This window comes from Myodes glareolus, chromosome 1 (genome assembly GCF_982192425.1).
Source record: "Myodes glareolus chromosome 1, mMyoGla1.1, whole genome shotgun sequence".
NCBI classification, from domain to species: domain Eukaryota; kingdom Metazoa; phylum Chordata; class Mammalia; order Rodentia; family Cricetidae; genus Myodes; species Myodes glareolus.
In genome coordinates this window covers 135,170,070-135,192,781 of record NC_142026.1, presented here as the reverse complement: position 1 = coordinate 135,192,781, position 22,712 = coordinate 135,170,070, and the positions used below count along the sequence as shown (strand labels likewise).

The 22,712-nt window shown below is 49.1% G+C and overlaps 1 protein-coding gene across 1 annotated transcript in view; it reads right to left on the bottom strand.

Moving 5' to 3' along the window:
• Nucleotides 1-22,712, bottom strand: part of Igf2r (insulin like growth factor 2 receptor) — an 87,738-nt gene that overhangs the window by 5,181 nt on the left and 59,845 nt on the right. The window contains exons 23-45 of the mRNA XM_085687557.2: nt 20,642-20,806; nt 19,949-20,092; nt 19,688-19,863; nt 19,335-19,422; nt 18,449-18,664; nt 16,889-17,019; nt 16,613-16,710; nt 16,006-16,142; nt 14,844-15,034; nt 13,758-13,884; nt 13,092-13,211; nt 12,605-12,861; nt 12,028-12,246; nt 9,627-9,776; nt 8,755-8,916; nt 7,712-7,919; nt 7,272-7,418; nt 6,320-6,554; nt 5,604-5,740; nt 4,147-4,261; nt 2,792-2,938; nt 2,100-2,287; nt 797-983 (exon numbers count right to left, since the gene is read on the bottom strand). Of these exons, the coding sequence (XP_085543683.2) occupies nt 797-983; nt 2,100-2,287; nt 2,792-2,938; nt 4,147-4,261; nt 5,604-5,740; nt 6,320-6,554; nt 7,272-7,418; nt 7,712-7,919; nt 8,755-8,916; nt 9,627-9,776; nt 12,028-12,246; nt 12,605-12,861; nt 13,092-13,211; nt 13,758-13,884; nt 14,844-15,034; nt 16,006-16,142; nt 16,613-16,710; nt 16,889-17,019; nt 18,449-18,664; nt 19,335-19,422; nt 19,688-19,863; nt 19,949-20,092; nt 20,642-20,806 (3,745 nt within the window). The remainder of the gene's footprint in view (nt 1-796; nt 984-2,099; nt 2,288-2,791; nt 2,939-4,146; nt 4,262-5,603; nt 5,741-6,319; nt 6,555-7,271; nt 7,419-7,711; nt 7,920-8,754; nt 8,917-9,626; nt 9,777-12,027; nt 12,247-12,604; nt 12,862-13,091; nt 13,212-13,757; nt 13,885-14,843; nt 15,035-16,005; nt 16,143-16,612; nt 16,711-16,888; nt 17,020-18,448; nt 18,665-19,334; nt 19,423-19,687; nt 19,864-19,948; nt 20,093-20,641; nt 20,807-22,712) is intronic.

Genomic DNA, 22,712 nt, shown 5'->3' with positions numbered 1-22,712 from the left:
ATCACATTTAAAGTTTGGCTCCAGAATAATGCAAATAAACTGGGTGAGCGCCACCAAGCAAGAGCTCTGACCGGCTGGTGTGCATCACAGCCACACAATCTCATACTGACACCAGGAAGCCAGGAAACAATGGAAGAGCTTGGTGTTCAGACCGGCCCTAGCCTGCACCTCTTAACCTGTGCTGGGGTGGGAATATCACATGCTAAGGGCAGTGTGGGGAGCCTGCAGACCTCCAAGCCAGGGCTGGGACAAGCACTCAAGCGCAGGTTAAGATGCTCTGGAACACTTTCATGACTGTTCACCTCTGAATTCTTTGAATTCTACCCTCGACTGCTCCTTTACACCAAGGATTACTTACAAATAACAGGTCTTAGTTTCCACATGCAAATAAAGATATGAATGGTCCCTGGACATGAAAACACCATGATTTCCTCCCTCCCTGGCCTGGAGTCCTTGGAACATTCCCCTTCCTGCCCCCAAAACTCCAGGCTCTGGAGCATATTCTAAAGACCTACAAAGTGTTCTGTTTGCCCCAATACAGAAAATGTTTCACTCCAACTGAACTGCAGTCTGCCATGTAAAGTACACGGAGCACATAGAAGGCTGAAGGAATCACAGCAGCCCTGCTCCCAGCAGCTGAGGAAAGGGAAATGGTGTGCACGATAGTGGTGACAATGGCACAGACGAAGATCCATCTTTTGTCCTCATCAGAACACATCCCAATATAACACCAAGGGAAAACACAGAGGCTTAGCCTTCAACAGTGATGGGAAAGGGACATGGCTGCCACACTCACCCCAGAGGACAAACAGCCGCAGTGTACCAGGAGAACAGGTACTGGCAGTCAGCAGTCTCGTGGCTGAACTCTGGGATCCCATCCTTCACCAGAGGGTCACAGTGGAAGAAGATGGTGGAGGAGACAGACTTGGTCTTATCCTTCCCACACTTGGAGGACGAGGCAAACACCACATCCAGATCGCCATCTGTCACCCGGGAAAGGAGACCACAGCATCATTACCACTCACCAAGTGGACACTGCAAATGTCCCACATGCACTCTGTCTCCACAGGTTTGAAAATGACTTGGTGTCCTAAGCAAGGAAAGATTTTAACCTCATCTAACATGAGGTCTGGCCCTTGTCCTTGGCTAGTGATAGGATTTACAGTGGGCTGACCAGGTCTCCTTCAACCTGGAGAGTGAGATCGAGCACCCAGCCACAAGCAATTGTGCCTAGACAACAGAATCAGCGTGCCTAAAAAGCAGTGCTCCAGCCTGTTTCCATAGGAGAGGCCAGAGTGCCTGCACCTGGCTCCCTGTCCTCCCCAGGAGCATCCTGTCTCGGGACTACAGCCTAAAACCTCAACTATAATCAACTGCAAGCAGGAGGACAACAGCTCCAAGAGAATTCTGGGAGTTCTCACCCAAATTTCCAAATGGGAGTGACCTGTGGAAACCACTGAACGAGCCCTTGGTGTCAGAAATACAGGAAGACTGAGTGGACCCTACTCTAACCTCACTCTACCAGCTCCTGCTCTCTTGAAACATCTGGAAACATCTATGTTAAAAGTTAACTGTCACATGGTTCAAAAGCAAATCACAAAAGGTATAAGGTGAAAGATGAGTTATTTCAAACAAAAAATACACACGACCTTGCAGGAACACACTCGTGTGATAACGAGAATGACTCTGGTGCCAGTCAACCTCCCAACACTTTTCTCGCTCAGCTTGAGGGGGTCCTCCAGCGTCACAGCAAATGTCTGGAGGTCAGGTTGCAACTTATGGGAGTCGGTTCTCTCCTTCTATTATGTGAGTCCCACTAATCCCAGGTCCCTCAGGCTTGGCATCAAGCACCCTTACCCACTGAGCCAGCTCCCTCATGAACCTCTTCTTCTCTAATGACTTAGAGTTTCTAAATGAGGAAGCAGCATTCATAATGCCAGGTCACAATCATACTGTGCACCAGGGCAATACTGGCTCTCAAAGGGCTTTGGTTCTGGAAGCAGTCTTGAGATTTCCATGCAGTGGGTTTGTGGGTGAGCACACAAGGCTCTCCCTTTGAAAAGCTGCACAAGAACCATTAACAGGCAGCAGCAAGTTACCTTGGATGTAGTACTTGGTCCTGTCGGAGGTGCCCACTTTCCTGCTGAAGTGCTGGTCATTGGGCTTCACCTGGCAGATATTGGCACCAGAACATGCAGGGTTAGTAGAGCTGGTGATGGAGGAGAGCTGGATTTCATACAGATAGTTGTCCCCATTGGTTCTCATGTCCCCAGAGGCGCTGAACAGCCTGAGGCAGAGGAGAACACAGTGGTTTATAATCCTTCACGTGTTTCTTTTCTCCTGCATACTTCAGCCACATGAGACTTCCATCATCTCCCTGCCGCAAAGTGTCACCTCCTGGAGTGACTACACCTTCTTATACACCGTAGACAGCACATGCAATGCTCTCTGCCCCCACATGGCCAAAGGACCCAAGATAGCCAAAGACACTGCCGAGAAATGGCCCTTTACAACATGCTGGTCAGTCCAGAAGATTCCTTGTTCCCCTATACTTCCCGAGGTCCTTGGTTCCAGCAGTGAGAGGAGAGGAGCCAGGTTTTATAAAGACGCACCATGATGTTAAGCCATGAGAAACAGTACACTTTTCTTCATTTTAAACAGTCCGTGGTTACTCCAGCAACAGATGCAGAAGCACACAGACTACTTACCTTGTAGCACCTCTGCTAGGAAAAGTCTCGTTTTTGTTCACTTTTGACTACGTGTAAAGCCAAAGAGGCAATCCCCCACTTACTTAAAGTAGATGTCGCCGAGGCTGAAGCTCTTGCCGGTCACAGGGTTGGTGAGAGTCCCATTCACCATGCTCACTTCCTGAGGCCTCACAGCACAGGCCGCCCTCGAGTCCCAGCCAAAATAGTAGGTGCAGGTGTCACTATCAAACCTGGGAGGAGGAGACGAGGTCACCACTGGGCTGAAGGGTCCTTGGGAGCCACAGCTGTTGGTCCCCACAGCAGAGTGTGAGTGACAGCTCTGGGCCAGGACAGTTATCTTGGTCCCCATGCTCCAGCACAGTAATACAGATAACATCAGTGGTATGGAAAGGTGGGCACGGATCTGGTGCCTGCTGACCCTGGGAACAGCAGCCTGTGATTCTGGCCTCTTAGGAGGCTGAAGCAGAAGGTGGGAAGTGCCTGTTACAACTACAGAGCAAATATTCAAAGCCAGCCTGGACACCTTAGTGACACCTTGTCCCAAAAATAACAAAAGGGAGCTGGAAATACCTTTCAAGAGCAGAGTCTTGTTTAGCTTGCATGAGGCCCTGGAGTCAAGCCTCTGTATACGAAAAACAAGCTCAACAAAAATGTCTTAACAAATCTTGCATCTATACTTTCAATCTTCACTTTTACAAGCATCTGAGTCTCACGTTAAAAAACCCTTTTATTTGTTAGGGTTGCCTTTCAAAGCGCAGCTTCCAAAGCAACAGCTCACATGCACCCCCTGTTGGCCACACTCCCCCTAGGCACTGCCTGGAACACACTATGTCATCATTCAAGAATATCCTAAAACCTGTTTGTAGGTTTTAGACAGGCTGCTGGTGGTGGCCCTTAGAATTCCACCATGAGTCAGGCGGTGGTGGCGCAAGCCTTAATTCCAGCACTCGGGAGGCAGAGGCAGGCGGATCTCTGTGAGTTCAAGGCCAGCCTGGTCTACAAGAGCTAGTTCCAGGTAGTTCCAGGACAGGCTCCAAAGCTACAGAGAAACCCTGCCTCGAAAAAAAAAAAAAAAAAGGAATTCTACCATGACATTCAAGGGCAGCAGACAGCCCTATACTGCCAGGCTACCATAGTCAGCTCCAAAGCCAGTTTGGGAACATGTTTCTTAAGGCAAACCATGCTAAGGAGCTGAGGCAGCCTGGTTATGGCATATCTTAGCACTCTAGTGGGGGTGGGGTGCCTCCTGTGGGGAAAAACACCACACAGGCAGGACAATCTGCAGCTCTGACCTCTAGGCCCACAGTCTCAGAGTCACAGTTGCCACCTCTGCCTACAGTGACATCCCAGACACCGTCATCTATGCACATTTTCCCACCTCCCATGTAGAAATGGGAGGCAAAGAGCCACAGTGTGCTTGCACTGAGCACTGTCTCACCTCTTGAATGTCGGCCTGCCCACGGTCTTCGCACAGGTCAACTCGATTATAGACGATGCCGTCTTATTCCCACCGCAAGGATAGCCTTTTGAGTAAGTGACAATGACCTTGTCACCTGAAACAAAACAATGAACTGGTGTTATTTCTAAGGCATTACAAAAACATCTGGAGCTTAAAGTCTACTGTAAAGACAAGTGACAGCTCTCTAAAGGTGTCTGCCATGCTCAAAGACAGCCACTGGCCCACACCACTATTGTCACAGCAAAAGCAGGATCATGAGCTTCCTGGCTCCTCAGAAATGCTAAACTTCCACAGCCACACCTACAGGACTACCATCCAACTCCATAGGACTCCCTGGTTGTGCAAAATAGGATTCCTAAGACGTTAAGTGTACACGTTAAGAATTCCCAATTCTCAAGCTGGAAATTTAATTCCTAGAGGGAGGTACCTCTCAGGCCACTTCCTGTCTGGTGACTCTGCCAATCTGTAGAACCTGGGCTTGTGACTAAAGGCCATGGTGATTTCTCAGAATTCACTCTCCATCTCAATATCCATGTCACCCTGTAGCTCAATCAGCACAACTCAGAACCCCACTCCAGCCTGACAGCAGGGCACCATATCCAAACACCCAACACAGTCTAGATATTCTTAGCTAAGAAAGTGAGATGGTCCTCTACCTTCCCCTCAGTGACCAATGGAAGATGAGCTTGTATTCAAACTACTAAAGAGTCATGATTACTTTCCAAGTGCTTGAGAAAGACATGCCAGTCCGTACCATGTCCTGATGTAGGTGGGCCTTCTTCTATGTGTTATTTTCATTGGTTAATAAAAAGACTGCCTTGGCCCTTTGATAGGACAGAAAATTAGGTAGGCAGAGTAAACAGAACAGAATGCTGGGAAGAGGGCAATGAGGCAGACGCCATGGAGCCAGCCACCAGGTCAGACATGCTGAATCTTTCCCGGTAAGCCACCACCTCGTGGTGCTACACAGATTATTAGAAATGGGTTAATCAAGATGTGAGAGTTAGCCAGTAACTAACTCTCTAGAGATAATGGGCCAGGCAGTGTTTAAATGAATACAATTTGTGTGTTGTTATTTCCGGGACTAAGCTAGCCGTGCGGGAGCAGGGTGGGACGAAAAACAGGCCTGCCGTAGCTCCTCACTACAATGTCCCATGCAACTATGGGTTTCTGAGGTGTGTGTAGACATAGATTCAGAAGCCAGAACACAATCACCAGAGGTGTTTTAAACAGACAGGGTGGTCATACCTCAAAGCATACAGATGGCATGTACATTCATGTTCCAGGAAGTAGGTGGAAATGCTTCACTTAGTCACAGAGAACAGTCTCAAGTTTCCACCAAAGCTCAGGTACATCCCCCATCACACCAGCAACAGCCTCACCTTGCCAATCTTGGTACAGCAACTGAATAAAGGATGAGGACCCCAGAGCCTTACCTATGACATTCAGCTTTTGTGTATGAACAAGCCCTAGAACCTGGACTTGACCAGACAGGCTCTTCTTGCAAATGCTGGCCCTTTCAGAGCAGTCCAGGGGCCCTTTATATACTCTTTGACACAGATTGATAAAGTACCTGTGGAAAGACAAAGGGGTGGGAGAAAGGGAAGTGACATCTCTACCCTAAGATACTCCATGCTGCCTTGGAAGGCGGCTCCTAGAGCAGCCTTGGCAGTGCAGAAGGAGCTGAGAGTAGTCCCAGGAGGCAGCTGACTGGGCAGGCTCACATGCAGAGACATGTCCTCAGGTATCCCTGGCACAGTGCAGAAAGAAGAGAGACGACTGTGGAGGTAGAGCAGACACTAGGTCCTCCATTCGCAGCCCTGATCTGCAGCAGGACCTGCAGGGCTCAGAGAGCCTGCAGAGTAAGCACTCCTCACATGGAGCAGCCAGGGTAATTAGCTCAAAAGGCAAAGGCAGAGTAATATCTGGCAAAAATCTTAGAAACCCCATACTGCCTCAAACCTGTGCACCAGGAAGCCCTCGACAACTGCCAGGGTTCCAGTCTCCATGTGAGTCCACCAGAGCTCCCCATACACTATGTCGGACCCACTCAGTGACATTCTAGATCATGTCTCACCGAGAGCCCTGAAGAACACAGTTATGTGATATTCCTATCTGCAAACTTGAGGGACCATGATATGTGCATACTCACGAGGTTCCTTCATGGACAAAGTCCCAGGACCCTGTGAGGGAAGAGAGCAACCGCAAGTCGTAGGTTTTGTGCTTCTGAACGAACTTGCACTCCATCTTCTTTGGAGGGCAGACAACTTTTGTTTTCCACTCAAATGTCACCTCACACCCACGATCTTCACTCAAGACTTCTGGCCTCCCAATATCTTCATTTTCATCACATGTAAATATGATGGCAGACATCCGGTATCTGTTGGCTGGAGAGCAGTGGCATGTAATTATCATACCTAGGGTGGGGCAAACACCTGGACTTCTCCACCTATCTCCTGGTCATTTCCCAAGTGCAGTCCTGGCGGAGATCTGTCTCACCCCTGCAGATCTATCACAGAGTCTCAGTTCCTGCAGACCCCACAACACCTTTATGGCTCCTCCTGGGAAAGCATTCAACATTTGACCATACACTGATGGTGACAAGGGTTTAAAACTTCAGCGCCACCCATGGGCCACAAGTATTATCTGTCAACACAAGCCTCAAAGCTAGTGATCTCCCATAAACCAAACACTCATCCGTGGTAACTTAGAGAGTTACACGGATTCTAAGGCGTTCAAGTCACTCTTCCTCCACCCCTCAGTCACAAAGGAGCCAGGTGCTAAGTCTATCTCTCCGTGAATACCACCCCCACACATGGTGTGTTCAATGGCTTCACACTGCAGACCCAACAGAGAGGAATGACCTGGACCAGAGCAGCATGCTGGGATGTGAGCACAGTGACTCCGCCCCACGGCACGCCCACACTCAGCACAGCTCCGCTGTGGTTCTCATATACACCTGTCTTGCCATCCCATGGAGCAACTAAAATGCTCTCTGTAGCGAACAAGAAGAAACTTACATCATAGAATCATGGCCTTAATTAGTGTGGCCATCCCTGGAACAGCGGCCACCCTCCCATCCCCAGACTCGGTTCCCCACTTACTCTGTCTGCAGAAGCCCCATTCATGGTCACGATCGTAATTTGCAGTTTTGCTACACCACAGTTTTGACCGTCCCTCTAAAGCACAGACATTATAGGTCTTCCTTTCATAGATGAAGGGGAAGACGCAGGGGTCGCCATCTTCCGTTTCTGGAAGGAAGGAAGCAAGGTCATTTAGATGTATCAACGCCTTACTAGATGCCATTGCCCAAGGATAGCCAACAAGGAGTCCCTAAGAAGCTGTCTACCTGCCTGACAGTCAGGATGCTCTCACACAAACACGTGAAGACAGCACGCATGTTCCAGGCACACTCAGTCATACCAGGGAGGGCGCTGCGGCAGGGTGGAGTGCTCAGACCTAAAGCGTCACTCCTCAGGGATTTTCCTGCTAAGTCTAATCTGTTTACCAGGAATCTGAAAATTACCCTACAGTGAAGATTTACCTGGAGGGCAAGGGTCACCATTCACATAACTCAGAATGACTGCTTCGTCCTGGTGCCGGTAATCCAGCTGCATTGATGCTAGGCGACCAAAAGATGCTCCTTTGCTCCCAGCAAGCAGACAGACGCCGCTGTCCTTGCAGCCCCCCTGGTCTAGGCCGTCTGCCGCAGTGCACACCCCTACACTGTATGTGTGAGAGTCGCGAGTAACCTGCAGGCAAACAACACAGCTGGCTGTGGACAGTGTGAGCAGAGCAGAGCTCCGAGGAAGGACAGAAACACTACTGCAGAGCACGTTCCTGTACCTGAATAATGCCATGGCTCCCAAGGCCACCTCCAGGGGCAACCTGTTGGCACTCTAAGCAGTTCCCTCTGGCCACTAGCAGAGGTCAAAATCCCCTCACCCAAGACCAGTCTCCTTTCCCTTCTTGTTCTCTCCCCTGGGCCCAGGCTGCCAATGGGTGCTGTTCAACTGTCCTCTCTAGCTAGATCTGCTGCTTGGAGTTCCAGGATTCCAGGCTGACTTCTTCGGCTGCGCAAGAAATGATGAGCTAAGAAGCTAAGCAGATGATTCCACAGGTAAGCATGAGCCTTGCTGTCTTTACTCACTGTGCACCTGGGGGGGGGGGGGGGGGGCGGCGCCTGTGCACCCCAGGTGCCAACTCCTGAGAAAAGTTAAGAACTCACCAGCTGCCAGGCACAAACAGTTGCTGAGGTGCTGTAGTCCAGTCCATACACTGGAATAACTTGGCAATAACCACGCACCCTCACTGACAGTCCCCTGTCCACAGACACATGGCTGAAGACCTTTGCATAACACTAAGTCACTCACAGTCTCTGTGGTTGGCAAACTGCGGTCTCTTTACCCTGAGTTCAACTTAGCAATTCTCTGTAGATTTCTGTAACCAAACTAATTCAACCCTGGTCCAGGGCTACGTAGTCCAAGGTATGCCCCCAAGCCACCTCCGCCTGTTATCCACCTGTGCTACAGAACTTCACTGCCCGCCTCACCAGTCAGAACCCCTGGCTACGGAGGGCAGCCTTGCCTTGAAAGTGCTTGTAGAGAGGCTGGTCAGGTTGAAGCTGTAGAGAAGCTGCTCATCCGTCACAGCACAGCCCTGTGTCTTCACTTCATCGGGACAGACGATCGGAGTTTCCCATTCAAACACAAAGTCACAGTCAGTGGTCCTTATCAGCTTAGGAGTTCCCTGTGGCCAAGAAGAGCATGAATCTTAAAAAGCCATAGGATGTAAGTTGAAGATCCACCATACTCTTGCCTGGGAGTGGTGAGGACATACACCCCTTCCACATATTACAGAAGCAAGCATAGGCAAACCAAAGCAGGTCTGCATTTTGCCACATCTGGACACCAGGAATACTTAAGAGGGCCAAATATAGTGCAGTCATATACCACACAGACTCATTCAACAGTGGCAGAGAGCGGCCAGTTGTTCGGCAATTCCATTTACTCTTGCTGATGAGACCCTTTCTGAGTGATTCATACAAGAAAAGAGCTTCTACCACAGATGACAAACACTGGGAAGGAAACCTTTTAAAACCTCTCCTGCTGCAACACCAGCAATTACCTGGGGCACTGGGAATAGCATGAGTCCCCCCCAGTGCATCCCAGATGTCACAAGTTCAGAGCTGAGAACAGTTCCACTTGCTTATCTGGTCCTGAGAGATAATAAGACTATATAATGAATGATGGTCGGTGCCCTAAAGTCTGACTTCCTACTCAGAAAACAATGTGGCTTCTCTCCCCAAAGTTTCCATGTTTTTGAGTGACAAAAAGCATCCATGTTAACTCAGACTTCCTCACACCTCAAGTACTTTTTAAATAGTTTCGAGAAAGGACTCAGGCACTCCCCACGGCAGATGCTATGGGTAAAGGTAACAGGTGGTGGCACACACGTACCATGCTGACCCCTCTCTTGCAGTGAAACGTGATGAGCGAGGTGTAGTTCATATGCTTGTCAGCTAAGCAAGGAGTACTGCTTTCAAAATTCAAATAAACTTCGTTCGCCACAGGATTGAATTTTGGAGGTCCTGTGACTCGGCCAATGTCCTAGAACAGGAGGAAGCAACAGTGGTTCATAACCATTCCAAGGTTGGCAGACGAGGGACTCCCAGGGACTGCAGTGGGTCTACATCATCAGCCCTTCGAGAAGCACTTTCTGCTGCTCTGTGACTATCAGGCAAGCAGGTCGCTGGCATGTATACATTCAGCTCATAGTCAGCTTTCAGATTCTAAGAACCAGGAATTTCTCTCCTCATTCATAGCAAGAATGCCACTGTACCCAGCCCCAGAGGAGGAGGCAGGAACCTTGGTGATGCCCCTGCTGGGGTCCTGAGAACCACACTGTCCTGAGACTGCTCCTTACTGTGGGACAATGAATGTTCTTGTACACTGTAAAGATTTGTCACTTGTACTGGTATAATAAAATGCCAATTGGCCAGTAGCCAGGCAGAAAGTATAGGTGAGGCAACCAGAACAGGAGAATTCTGGGAAAGGAAAGGCTCAATCTTTACTTGTCACCTAGATGCAGAAGAAGCAAGATAAAAATGCCTCACTGATAAAGGTACCAAGCCATGTGGCTAACACTGAAAAGAATTTGGGTTAAAATGTAAGAGTTAGTTAATAAGAAGCCTGAGCTAATAGGCCAACCAGTTTATAAATAATGTTGACCTCTGTGTGTTCTTTGGGACTGAATGGCTGTGGGACCGGGAGGGAAAGAAACCTCCATCAATGAAAACAGCCCCTTACCCAGCTCAGTAGTGCCTACTGAGTATGGCCACACAGGGACAACACTTGTTCACTACATACTGTTGCTTAGGACAGCAGCTGACACATAGTGGCTCTTTAATAAGTACCTTGAAGTAAGTAAATGAATGAAAGGCAGATGGACCAAAAACATGCCGGCGCATATGTGTACTATCTGTGTTTAAGTGATGATGAGTGTTGTGTGTGTGTATGCTGGTTCTGAGCATAAGTGTGTGCATATGGACATGTATATGGCAAGGATGTGCCTTTTCTCGTGGTTTTTACTCTTAAATCACCACTATGGGGCATGTTGAGACCACATGACATAATACCTTCACCAATGAAAGAAGGTGAGGCAAAATTTTAATCTTACAAAGGATGGCCAAGCAGTAAGACTCATTAGACTGAGCCTCTGGGAAATGATCCACAGTAAGAATGGCTTGTCAGGATGCTACTGAAGAACTTTCCAGCAAAATGTGGTCATGCCTTAGTCATCCTCTGCACAGTACTACATACACTTGACATCACTTTTAAAGGACATCCAAAGTTCACAACAGAACTCACCACTGAAGTGGGTGTAGAATTTAGAACACTGAAGGCCTTGGCAAACCATGGATACAATTTGAAAAACCCAAATCCAAAAAGCTTTCAAGGCCAAGAATTTAGTTATCATCATAATTGTTTTTCCCTTAATTACAACCCATTACTAAGGAAAGAGCCTACATGCCTTAGGTGTTTTATTGCAGACGTATTTGAAACAAAAACACAAGCTATGCTAGTGCTGTGTAAACACCGCTCCTGGTCAGGTTCCACCCTGAGGCTCCTAACATAACATACAGAAAGCATATCTGGGAGGCTGGAGGGAAGCCCGGTGGTCAAAAGTGCTCTCAGTGCTCCAGCATAGGACCTGGGTTCGATCCCAGCACACCCACCTGTAACTCCAGCTTTCTGGGATCCAGTACTTCTAGCTTCTGTTGGACACCCACTCCCATTTGCATGCACCCCATACATGGATATATACACATAATCAAAAATAAAATTAAAAAATCTTAAAAGAAAAACAATGTATCTGGGCTCCGTGGTTAAGAGCACTATTCGCACTAATCAAAAGTACCCAAAAACACTTTTACCAGCTAGCCCTGTCATGTGACCAACAACCTGCAAACTTAGGAGAGGATTCCTTGTACTTTCTTCTGGAGGATGTTCAAGTTCACAGTTGAGTGCCAATATCAGGGAGGTCACAAGTGCTTGTAACCTCCCCTGAGGAATCAAAACCCCAGTCTAGCTCCACAGCACCTAAATACATGTGGCCTACACTCACACATACACAGATTTTAAAAATGCTTATCAAAGCAACTGTTCAGTCTTCATGTAGCTCAGACTTCCTGGTCAGCACTACTGGCTAGCAGCTCCAAACACTTTTGCACTAATCCTCCTTAGCTGTCTGAGCCTACACTCTCTATCCTTTCTGTTTGAACACTCCTCCGGGAGCACAAAACACAGCACACAGGCTACAATTCACAAAGATTCCTAACCCTTCGCCTTATGCACTTACTATAGGAGGCCCGTTCACAGGAATTTTGCACACTGCAGCCCCTGCAGGGCAGGGCACTCCGTGCATGGGATTCAGAGGCTGGCAGATGTTGATGTAGAAGTCAGGGGTGGTATCAGAGGTACCATCTTCACTTTCATCATATGCTTCATAGCCACCAGTGCGATGAATGAGAGGGGACAAGTCAATAATTGAGCTTCCGTTCCGCACAGTGCATTCCGTCTGTTTAAAAAAAAAAAAAAGAGAGAGAGACTACAGTTGAGTCTGTAAATAATTTTCCTCCAGTGACCATGATGACTATTCAAAAGAACTTAAGAAGCTAACCCCAGGTATGATGGAACATGTCTACATTTCCAGCACTCAAGGGGCAGAGGCAGGAAGACTGCCACAAGTTCAAGGCTAGCCTGGGCTATACAGTGAGTTGAAGGTCAGCTTAGGATATAATGTGAGACCTCTACCCAAGAGAAGAAAAAAAGGAATGAAGATCAACTAAGGTCACCTAGCCTTGGACTGCTGGGGACCCATGAACTGAAGACCCAGGTGCAGCAGCGTGATGCAGCCACATTCTGTCTCCACTCACCACTTGCTCACAGGCCAGGGGTGTGTGCCAGGAGAAGAAGAGTGTACACGTCTGCTTGTCCAAAGAGATGAGCATGGGCCTGTTGGCAGGTCCGGCCTCAGGCCGGCACACAAAGCTGATGACACTCTTATACCTCAGGCCTGATTTGGAGGGACATAGAGACCCTTCCTCATATACCAGCTGCAAGACTTGATCCACGTAGCTCAGCCTCTTGTTGGCCTTACCCACACTGATTTTGGTCTGTCCAAAGCAGGCCCCTGCAATGCACAAAAGGACGAGAAAGTACCAGTAAGGGCCAGTGGCTAATTTCCTAGATTTCTCAGATCCACGTAAATCTGGCACCCACAGTCTGGTTTCACTTGTCATGCAGCCCGTATCTCCTAACTACTACAAGGATGGCAGTGTGGGTCTTGAAAGTAGTGATGGGGCTGAAGCCAGCTCTAGACAGCAGGGAAGGACAACAGGCAAGAGAGGCTATGGCACTCACCCACACCAGGACCACAGTTTTCATTCTCTCCACAGACGCTTATGTAGACCAACCCTTTCTCACTGTAGGAGGCCGTGGTGCCAGCTTTGCCACTTAAGGAACGCAAGTCAAACAGGTGGCCTGCAAAGTAGATGGAGATGGGAGTCGAGACTCGGGAGGGTGTCGCATCGGTAAGGGTCATTGCCACTCCTCACCACTCCCGTACACACTGGTCAAGAGCACCCTAAAACATTCCAACCAGCAGCACGTGCCTGTCACTTGACCACCAGCCTCCAGATTTATGAGAGGCCTCTGTGTACCACAGCAACTAACTGGGGTTCCTGAGGGCCAGATGCATCTCTCCAAGCATCAACAGCCTGCCACCCATGTTCCTTTTAGCACTTAGCATAAAGGAAGGGCAGAAGCCTTCTAGTAGCTATCCCGTTGGCTCTGAAAGGTGCCCAGATCTGTAGATCCTAGCACCAATGTAAGGGTGGTACCAACAAAGTTAGCCAGAAGCACAGCATAAAACAAGATGGAGACTGGCTTTCAGAGGAGAGCAAGGGGCACAAGGTAGCTTCCTCCTAGAATGAGCACAGGACTCAGAGAAAAGATCAAAGATACTCAAACATCAAATGCATCTCCTAGGTCCCTCCCTGTGCAGGGCTTCAAATGCCTGTCCCTCACCTGTGCTGGGGTTGGTGACTTGGCAATCATCATGTATGTTGCTCTTCACAGGACACGCAGCAGGCGTGGGCCAGGAGAAGGTATACTCGCAGTCCTGTATAGCACTGATGAACAGAGGCCTGGAGCTCTAGGGCAAGCAGAGAGTCTGCATTAGAGTAGCTGGTGCAGTACAGGGTGCACCCCAGGAAAGTAAAGAGAAGGTACCTGTGGGCTTTACACAAGGAAGTCAGCAAAATACCAGCGGCAGAAGTCAGCCAAGGGAGCCAGACATTTCCTAAGGATAGCCCCAGAGAGCCCAGGCAAAGGGACTCTACGAGCAAACACTGACCAAATGCTTAGCTAGAGAACTAATACCTGTTCCAGTCAAAACAAAAGGAGCTACTAAGACTAATTCTTCTGGGGCACCGGCTACAGTTCACTGCTGGCCTCAGACACACCCCACCATTTTGGAGCTGAGACCACTCACTCAACTCGCAGCACTCGTTCATTGAGGCCTCCCCGCCCTCCAGGGTATCCTGGGCCATAAGGCATCTGCTCCCTCGCAGATGAGAAGGAACCACGCAGGAGGTCTGACCTCCATCCCTCACTCTGCCTACACACAGGGGGGCAGCTGCAGCCAGATCCTACTTCCCCAGTGCAGATCACAAACAGAATGCATAGGGACTCCTCCATGTCAAAGATAAGCAACCCATGCCATCCACACCTGCTGGATGCCAATATCAGCCAACCAGAGAGGGAGGCAACTTAGAAGGTGAACCCAGCGAGGCATGCCTAATACCTGCAGAAGAGACACGGGCACTTCTGGTCTCTCTTCTACATCTTACCACAAACACAGCCAATGTTAGCTGTCCTTCTATCTTTAAGGAGCCAGACTAGACTCAAAAGAATCAGCCCTGTCCCTGAACGGACCCAAGTAATTAATTGCCTAAGGAGTCAACAAGGGGACACACATTCCCAAACCTCAGACCTTCACAACTAGTGTGCACCATAACCATGCCACCTTGAGCCCTTCAGCTTGCGCCCAAAGGAAGCCTGATAGTGTCACTAGCTCATGGTCCCACATTCTTCTGGAAGTCATTAACTCACCACTTGGCTGTCACTGCAGGTGAAGCGAATAATGGTTGACCTTTTCTGAATCTTGTCTGGACACAAGTCACCATCCACATACTTCAGGACAGTCACACCACCTGTCCACTGAGGACCATCCCTCACTTTGCCAAGGTTCACAGGCTTGGAGCCATCCAGCAAACACACGGCTGCCTCTGGAGGGCACGGCTCTGCAACACAAGACACACTCAGGGTCTGCTGGGGTGAGTGCAGTGGAGACTGCTCCAGAACTACAACCAGCACCGCTTCCTGACAACCACACCAGCACCACCACTCCTTGACAATCACACCAGCACCGCTCCAGGACAACCACACCAGCACCGTTCCCTGACAACCACACCAGCACCACCTCTCCATGACAACCACTACCACCCCCCATGACAACCAACTGTGTTTTCTACCAATCACATGGATTTGGCATTCATTTTTTTGCTCACTGAAATGCTGCATAACCATAAAGGGCTGGGGCAAATGTGAGGCATGGCATACCCAAGACCACGCCCCTCACCCCATCATCTCTAAATACCATGAGGCTAGGTGTCCTCAGTGGGGCACTGTTAGGGCCCACATTCTCACTCTTTCGTCAAGATGTCACTAAGATCTCCAGTGACTTCCTGTTCCCCACACCTGTGCCATATACCCTGAGGAAGGGCCAGGTCTGCACCAGAGTCACAGGCTACCCAGAACACAGCAGAGGAGAGTGGGCCATGGCCCCCATCACACAGTTAAAAAAGCATCACCTGAGGGGACACCATTTGTGCCATGGGTGGTGAGCCTGTACCTCACTCCCCAACACAGGTGACCTTCATTTTCAGCATCCGAGGAATTCCCTGGGAAACTATGTCCTCTTGTCTCCATCTTCATCCCAGACCTTGGGGAGCTCACCCTAAATGGTGCGAGTCCCCTACAGGATAAACAGCGGGCTACCTAAGGATCTCTAGTCCCCTCCCATCTCACAGATTGCTTTCTTTCCACAGTCCTGCCCTGTGATCAGAAAGGTTCCCTGCAGTCCTCAGCATCAGAGCCTGGGCCAGCCACATGGGGACCAGTCACCAAGGCCCTCAGTGCTCTCCCTGCTGCTTCTCTCACTGAGGTCTCTGTCTTCTGTCCCACCGCCCCACCAGGGGAGAAGACTGCTCACCATTGCCAGCCTGTGGAGACAGAGACTTGCACACATTGATGAGGTAGTGCTCAGGGGCTCCTGTCCTGGTCACGGCCTCCCAGTTGTCACTGTACCTCGTCAGTGAGGAGAGGTCAATGGAGTTTCCAGCCCCATCCCTACAGGAAACAGAATACCATGGTCACTGCCTCTAATCTCGACAGCACGCCAGAGTCACAAGAAACCAAGTGATGGAGGCCAGGAGGGCCACCGAGAGCCAGCAGGACGGAGCTACACTGTACGCTCCCTCACCCACCGTGCACCAAGGTGTGTGGTTCCCTCCATCAAACTGTAAGGGTTGAGGAAAGGGCCCACCGTTACCATGGCCCTGGCTCCTGACATAAGCAGTATCTTGAGGAATTGGTAGACAAAGGGCAGTGGACCACCCCATTCCTTACAGCCCCAAGAACCAGGAAGGCTTTGCAGCTCTGCTTCTGTCCCTGTCACCTCTCCATATGCATCTGATGCACCAACCCCAAATGTGGCCACCTGGAGCCAATGTACCCAGTGCCCAATCTACACACTCGCTGTGAAGTCAAATTTTGCCAAGGCAGGCTGACTCAAAGAGTCAACAGACGCATGAACTTACTGGGTGGAACACTCCGTCACGCTGTAGGGTGGGCAGGCGTGCTGTGTTCGCCATTCAAACAAATAGGAGCAGTCTGAAGTCTCCCTCAGAAACACTGGCTGCAAAGTTAAGGTGAACACAGATAAACACGGGAGCACATGCAGGCAGAGGTGTTCCATTAATACTGCATCTTATGGGCTCTGTGAGTAGACCAGCCCTAAAAGAACAGCAGCTGGAGCAGGGATGGTGGTAGAAATGGAAGACAGAGGACCCCTTTGTGGATGCCGCAAGGCTCACCTTCTGAGTACTCCGGTCGCAGTAGAAATAGATGGTGGTGGAACGCTGATACACCTTGTGGCAGGTGTCGCCACCGGTGTAGTTAATTTTCAACAGTCCATTTTCATAAGTCAGCTTCTGAGTCAGGAGCCCTGTGCAAGGGGAAGCGTACCTGTGGGACTCGTGACAAGTGCCCCAGGGCTGTCACATCACACACACCCATGGCGCTGGACTCCTCCTGTCTACATGACATGGCAGCCCACATGTGCAGCCTAAGAGTAACCATAGATAAGTGGCATGCTGTCCTCTACAACCTGAGAGCTGCCACCTTCACTATGGCTCCCACGGGAGCTCATGCTGTCCACAGCAGCCACCTCTGTTCCTTTTAAACATTCCTGAGCTGATTTAAATCTCATGTCCCTGCTGAAATGGCTTCAGAGACGTACTGGTTGTCAAATGGGGGGTGGAGGAACTGTTTGTTAATTGAGACAGGATCTTACTATGAGCCTAAGCCGGCCTCCAACTCAAGATCCTCATACGTCAACTGTGACAATGGCAAGCAAGCACCACCATGCCAAGTAACTCTTAATAGTTTTAGATCTATTTATTATTTTATGAGTGTTCTGCTTGCATGTATGTGTATGTACCACACGAGTATCTGGTGCCCTCAAAGGTCAGAAGAGAGTGTCAAAGCCCCTGGGTCTGTGTTACAGGAGACTGTCAGTCACCATGTGGGTACTGGGAATCGAATACCTAGTCCTATGCAAAAGCAGGCGTCTCTCCAGGACAACCTTGTCAGTTCTATAGCTAAGCCTTCTATGAAACACATTCCCTTTGAAGCAGCCCTAGGGCACACTGCATGCAGATACCCATCACTGGCCCTACAGCTGGCATAAAGAAAAAACTATGGGCTTAGAGTCAGAAATACCCTGCGGAAGTCACCCACACAGGGCCACCGTGCAGTTCACAGCGACTCATTGGAGTCCTAACTCAGAAAAGACTAGCTTACTTCTCTTTACCCTGACCCCAGGCATGCTTTCCCTGACACTCTGGGCATCCTCACACCCACCTGCTATGCACAGCTGCCTGCCTACCTTGTGCTGCCTCCTAAGCCTCCACAGCTGGACCTGCCAGCATAAGGCAAAAGGCACAGCTTTCTTTCCTCTTCTCCAATCCCTTTCTGGCAACTGCCATGATCTCCTCCTTGCCTTGCCCTGTCTTTCTCTTCAAATTCTAATCAAACTGTCTTCAGTAGGCTGGCAAGGTGGCTCGATCGTCAAATCTGCCAAATCTGATGACCTGAGTTCAAACCCCAGAAGCTACATGGTAGAAGAGAGCCGGCTCCTGCAAACTGTTCTCTGACCTCCACTTGCGCTCAGTGATACCCATCTTGCCTCCACACAAAATAAATTGAACATAAACGAAGAGAGGGAGGGAGGAAAGGAGAGAGGGAGGAAAGTAGTTTGCTTGTATTACTCAGCATGTTCTGGCTGGACGTGGCTTGTTCCTCCCATGTTAGAGAAATGTGATCTTTGGCATTATCTCTTGACATTTTACAACTCAAGAAGAAAAGAACAGTACCTGTCACTTTCTGAAATCCCTGTAGTCCTTTCTTTTCCTGGCATGAAGAGACTACCTTGGATCCATCATGGACAGAACAGACATTGGAGGACAGCTTCCCACAGACCCGGAAGTAGTAGGTGTACTCGCCAGCAGTGATGATGGTGTCATTGAAGGACAGGGGCCTCAGGTCATACAAATTGCCATGCCTGGGGTCTTTTACCTGGCAGTTGTCTCCTTCAAGAATATACAGGAAGTCAAGAGAAAATGCTATCACACATGCATTCCTATTTCCAAGGGGAAAGAATTTCTTTTGTAATTAAATTTCTTATTTACTTTGCAGTACTGAGAAGAGAGCCCAGGACCCAGCACGCCCTGCGCAAACATTCTATCGCTATGCACATTCTGAGCTCCATTTACTGATTTGAGATTGTGTCTCATTAAATTACCTACACTAGCCTCAAACTCACAGCCCAGGGTGGCAGGCTTTGAATTTATATTCCTCCTACTTCTGCCTCCTGTGATGCTGAGGTTCTAGGCCTATACCACCAGTCCTGGCAAGTATCAAAAAAGTGGGCTCCGCCCATGCTGTTTTGTTTATGTGTAGGACAGATGGAGGAAGAAAGTCCAAAGACATCAAATTTCAACAAGACAAACCCATCCTGACTGCTTTACTGGTTTAAAGAGAAACCAAAAATTCAATCCAAGTACAGGAGAGAAAGGCCAGTGTTAAAAATAATAAATGACTCAGTACAGAACTCAAGGAAAAGCAGTGATCACCACCCCCTGGCACCTACTAACCCCACCGGCAGCCACCATCACGGGGATTCCTATCTGAGACATCACATGTTAGCGTCGACTACACGGTACATTTTTAGCAACCCAGAGACAGGAACCTGGTGCTCACCTTCCTCTCTGACCACAGGACAGGCCTCCACTGTTCTCCACAAAAACACATACTCACAGTCTTTCAGGAACTGGAATATGGGTGAGCCCTGCAACAGAAGCCAACAGTTTGCTTTGTTTTCTACTTTTTAAACAAAAACAAGAAAGAGCCTTGATTAATATCCAATCTTTCACTTGCTTAAACCAAGTATTCAGTATCTATGAGTATCTCAGTTCCGAGAAAAACACTCTATTCTAATCAACCACTAGCAATGCCTCCAAACCTATAAAAACACAGAGAAGCTTTAAACAACATAGAAGACTTGAAAATGAAGGGGAAATGGAAATAGAAGAAAGGCTGTCATGCACACTCACCGACGTCTGCCCACATTCGAAGATTATCCTGGTGGAGTAGCGCTGGCTTCCACATTTGTCACCATTGACATACAGGATGCTGAGGGAGCCATTTGTGTCAGCCTGAGGACTGATCTGCACCACACCCAAGTTCAGACTCCTGTCTTCTGACACCAAACAGGACCCCACTGCAGTGCCTGAGGACAAAAGAGCAGTGAGTGAGTGGGGCTGTCCTTGACTCAGCCAGGTCCCAGAGGCAGCAGAGTGAGGGCGCCAGCACACCATGACATCTGGGGATGTACGGGAGAGGACTGCAGACACTCAGGTAGAAGATCCTCTTCTTCCCGTCCACCGAGGTGTCCACAGCAGTCCACGGCTGCCTGGCCATGCTCAGGGCACTCAGGTCATACTCGTTCCCAGCTGGGTCTGGAATGGAAGGAAACACCATGGAAAACTGTTTCCTGCTTGTCCTGGCACCACTTTTCCCGTCATGTAAAGACGGCCAGGATGCAGAAGGAGCACCTTGCAAGACACGGAAACCCACAGCAACATACCAGTGTCCCGTTGGAAAAGCCATTACAGGTCAGTACAAAGATTGAGGGTCAGGGTACAGCTAAGGAACTCTTAGGTCTTATACCTTTTTTCTTCCTTATATGAACTTCTGATATACATCTGTATTTGATTTTCTTTTTTACTTGAGTTTTCTTCTCAATTCTTAGGCGCACCTGACCCCTGAACCATATTTTAAACCCTTAATGTATGGGGGAGGGCGTCTCCTCAAGAGAAGCATTTACAGCACTAAGCAGTACTTTAAAACAGGCAACAATCACCATATTACCTATGAAACAAAGTATACAGGCCCCATTGACAAATGATTATCTTGCTTTCAAGCATGTAGACTCTCATAGACAATACACACAAACGCACACACACACATACTCACTCAAACCCAGCCTGCTAACTTCTAGGCCTCACCAGTCACTTGGCAATCTACTCGAGAAGGAACACAAGCCAATGCAGTTTCAAACTCAAAGAAAGTGTTCCGGATCCCTCGTGTAGAGTCGATGTCCTGGTGAAGAAATTTGGCGGTTCCCGGGTAAATGTCATCGTTGCAGATGAAACGGATGATGAACGCTGTGCCTGTGAAGAAGAAAGCCACTATTCAGCAGGCATCTCAGGCTCAGGACAGCAAGGGCAGGAGGAGACCTCACAGCCAACCCCAGGACACACAGCAGGGTAGCAAGCTGTCCAGAGGCAGCTGAACAGAGCAAAGATATGCTACCAGCAATACTGCCTGACATGACAGGCTTAGGCCACGGGGTCATAAAGCATTCACATCTCACACCAGTTTATCAACCTATCAGAAAACAGAGCAAGTTTTATTTCCTGATTTTTCCCCCAACAAACTATACCTACTACTCCCCTGCAAGGCTGAAAGGAGCAGAAGGTACACCCTGAGTAAGTACAGAGACCAGGGCTGGGATAAGGGAGACATTATTTTGCAAAATCATACAGGACAACAGACCACACTGGCAAAGCAAGGAGACCACCCCAGAGCTGACCGCTGTGAGTGTGCTGGCTTCCACTCCAGGTATAGCCTGGAGCCACAGGAGTACTCTAGCTGGGAGAAACACATCGAATCACACACTGTAGAAATGCCACTGGCATTCTTCTGTGAGGCCAACAGCAGGAAAGCCAAGAAAGTTGCTGTGGCAAGGTGGGTGGGGCTCTCATTCCAGAGTTCCCGAGCCATCAATCAGCAGGCCGAGTTCCCATAAAATACACTTCAGTGTCCAGGAGCATCACCACCTCCACTTTGCATGGTTAAAGAGGTAAGAACCAAACTAAGGAAGCACAGTGAGGGCCCTGGCACAGCCTTAGCCCAGCCTAGAGTCTCACAGCAGCCATTAGATGCTCCCCAAGGCTAATACAGCTCGGTCAGGAGCATTTTCAAACTCAAGCCTGAAAGGAACATGACAGAAAAATGATTAGCCAATATTATTTGAAACTAGTGGTCTGCAACTAGAGAGCAAAGAACTACAAAATGAACCACACTGTGGCTTTGTGGATACTGAGGAGAAACAGATGCTGCCATCCTAACATCAGAGACTGCCCGCTCAGAAGAGAAGAACCATGATCCCCCCATATGTCAACCTGAGTTCCTCGCTCAACCCCTGGAAAACTGCCCAAGGCTCTAGTACTAGCCCCTTCTAGTCAGGAGCCCGTCCTGTGAGGTACCCTGAAGCAGCGCTCGCTGGAGACCATGTGCTCACGCAGCCTTTCAGAGCACCCACGGGAAGGACACTGAAGGCTGGCCTGCTCGCCCCCAAGCAGCCAACATAATCACACACTTTGTCTAATTCTTTAGCCAACTATAACGATCCCTTGCAATTGCAGCCATTGGTCCGTGCCATCTCCAGTCCCCTTCCTTCTCTGGTAGAACCCCTTCCAGACCAGGCACTCTCAACCCTGCATTTACTCTTTTCAAAAGTTTATCCAAAACATTTTCAATTAGTTTTAATTTTTTTATTTCTAACTGCCACACAGTAGCTACACATTCACTGGACGCACAATGAATTCACATTTCAATCCATGTATAGGACAGGCAGTTATCAGATCAGAGCAAGTGGGGTACTTATCACCCCCTGAACCAGTCCTGCATTAGGAACACCAACGTTCTCCTCCGCTAGCTACTTAGAAACACAACAGGTGCTGCCAACTCCAACCACCTCTCGCTGTATAGAACACCATTCCTCCTAATCAACACACTCCTACACCTCCCGACCCCAGGCTCTGATAACTACTGTACTCTATGCTCTATGCTTCAAGATCAAGTGTTTGCCACGGTTTCCACACACAGGTGAGAACAGCAGGGTTTCCCTGTGTCCAACTTACTTCACTTAACAAGTTTTCTACTGCCATGCAAACTGATTCAAATGACAGATTTTTCACTCATTTTTAGCAATAGTCCACTGTATACTGATTAGACATGTGATGCGCGCACACACACACAGACACACACACACACACACAGAGAGAGAGAGAG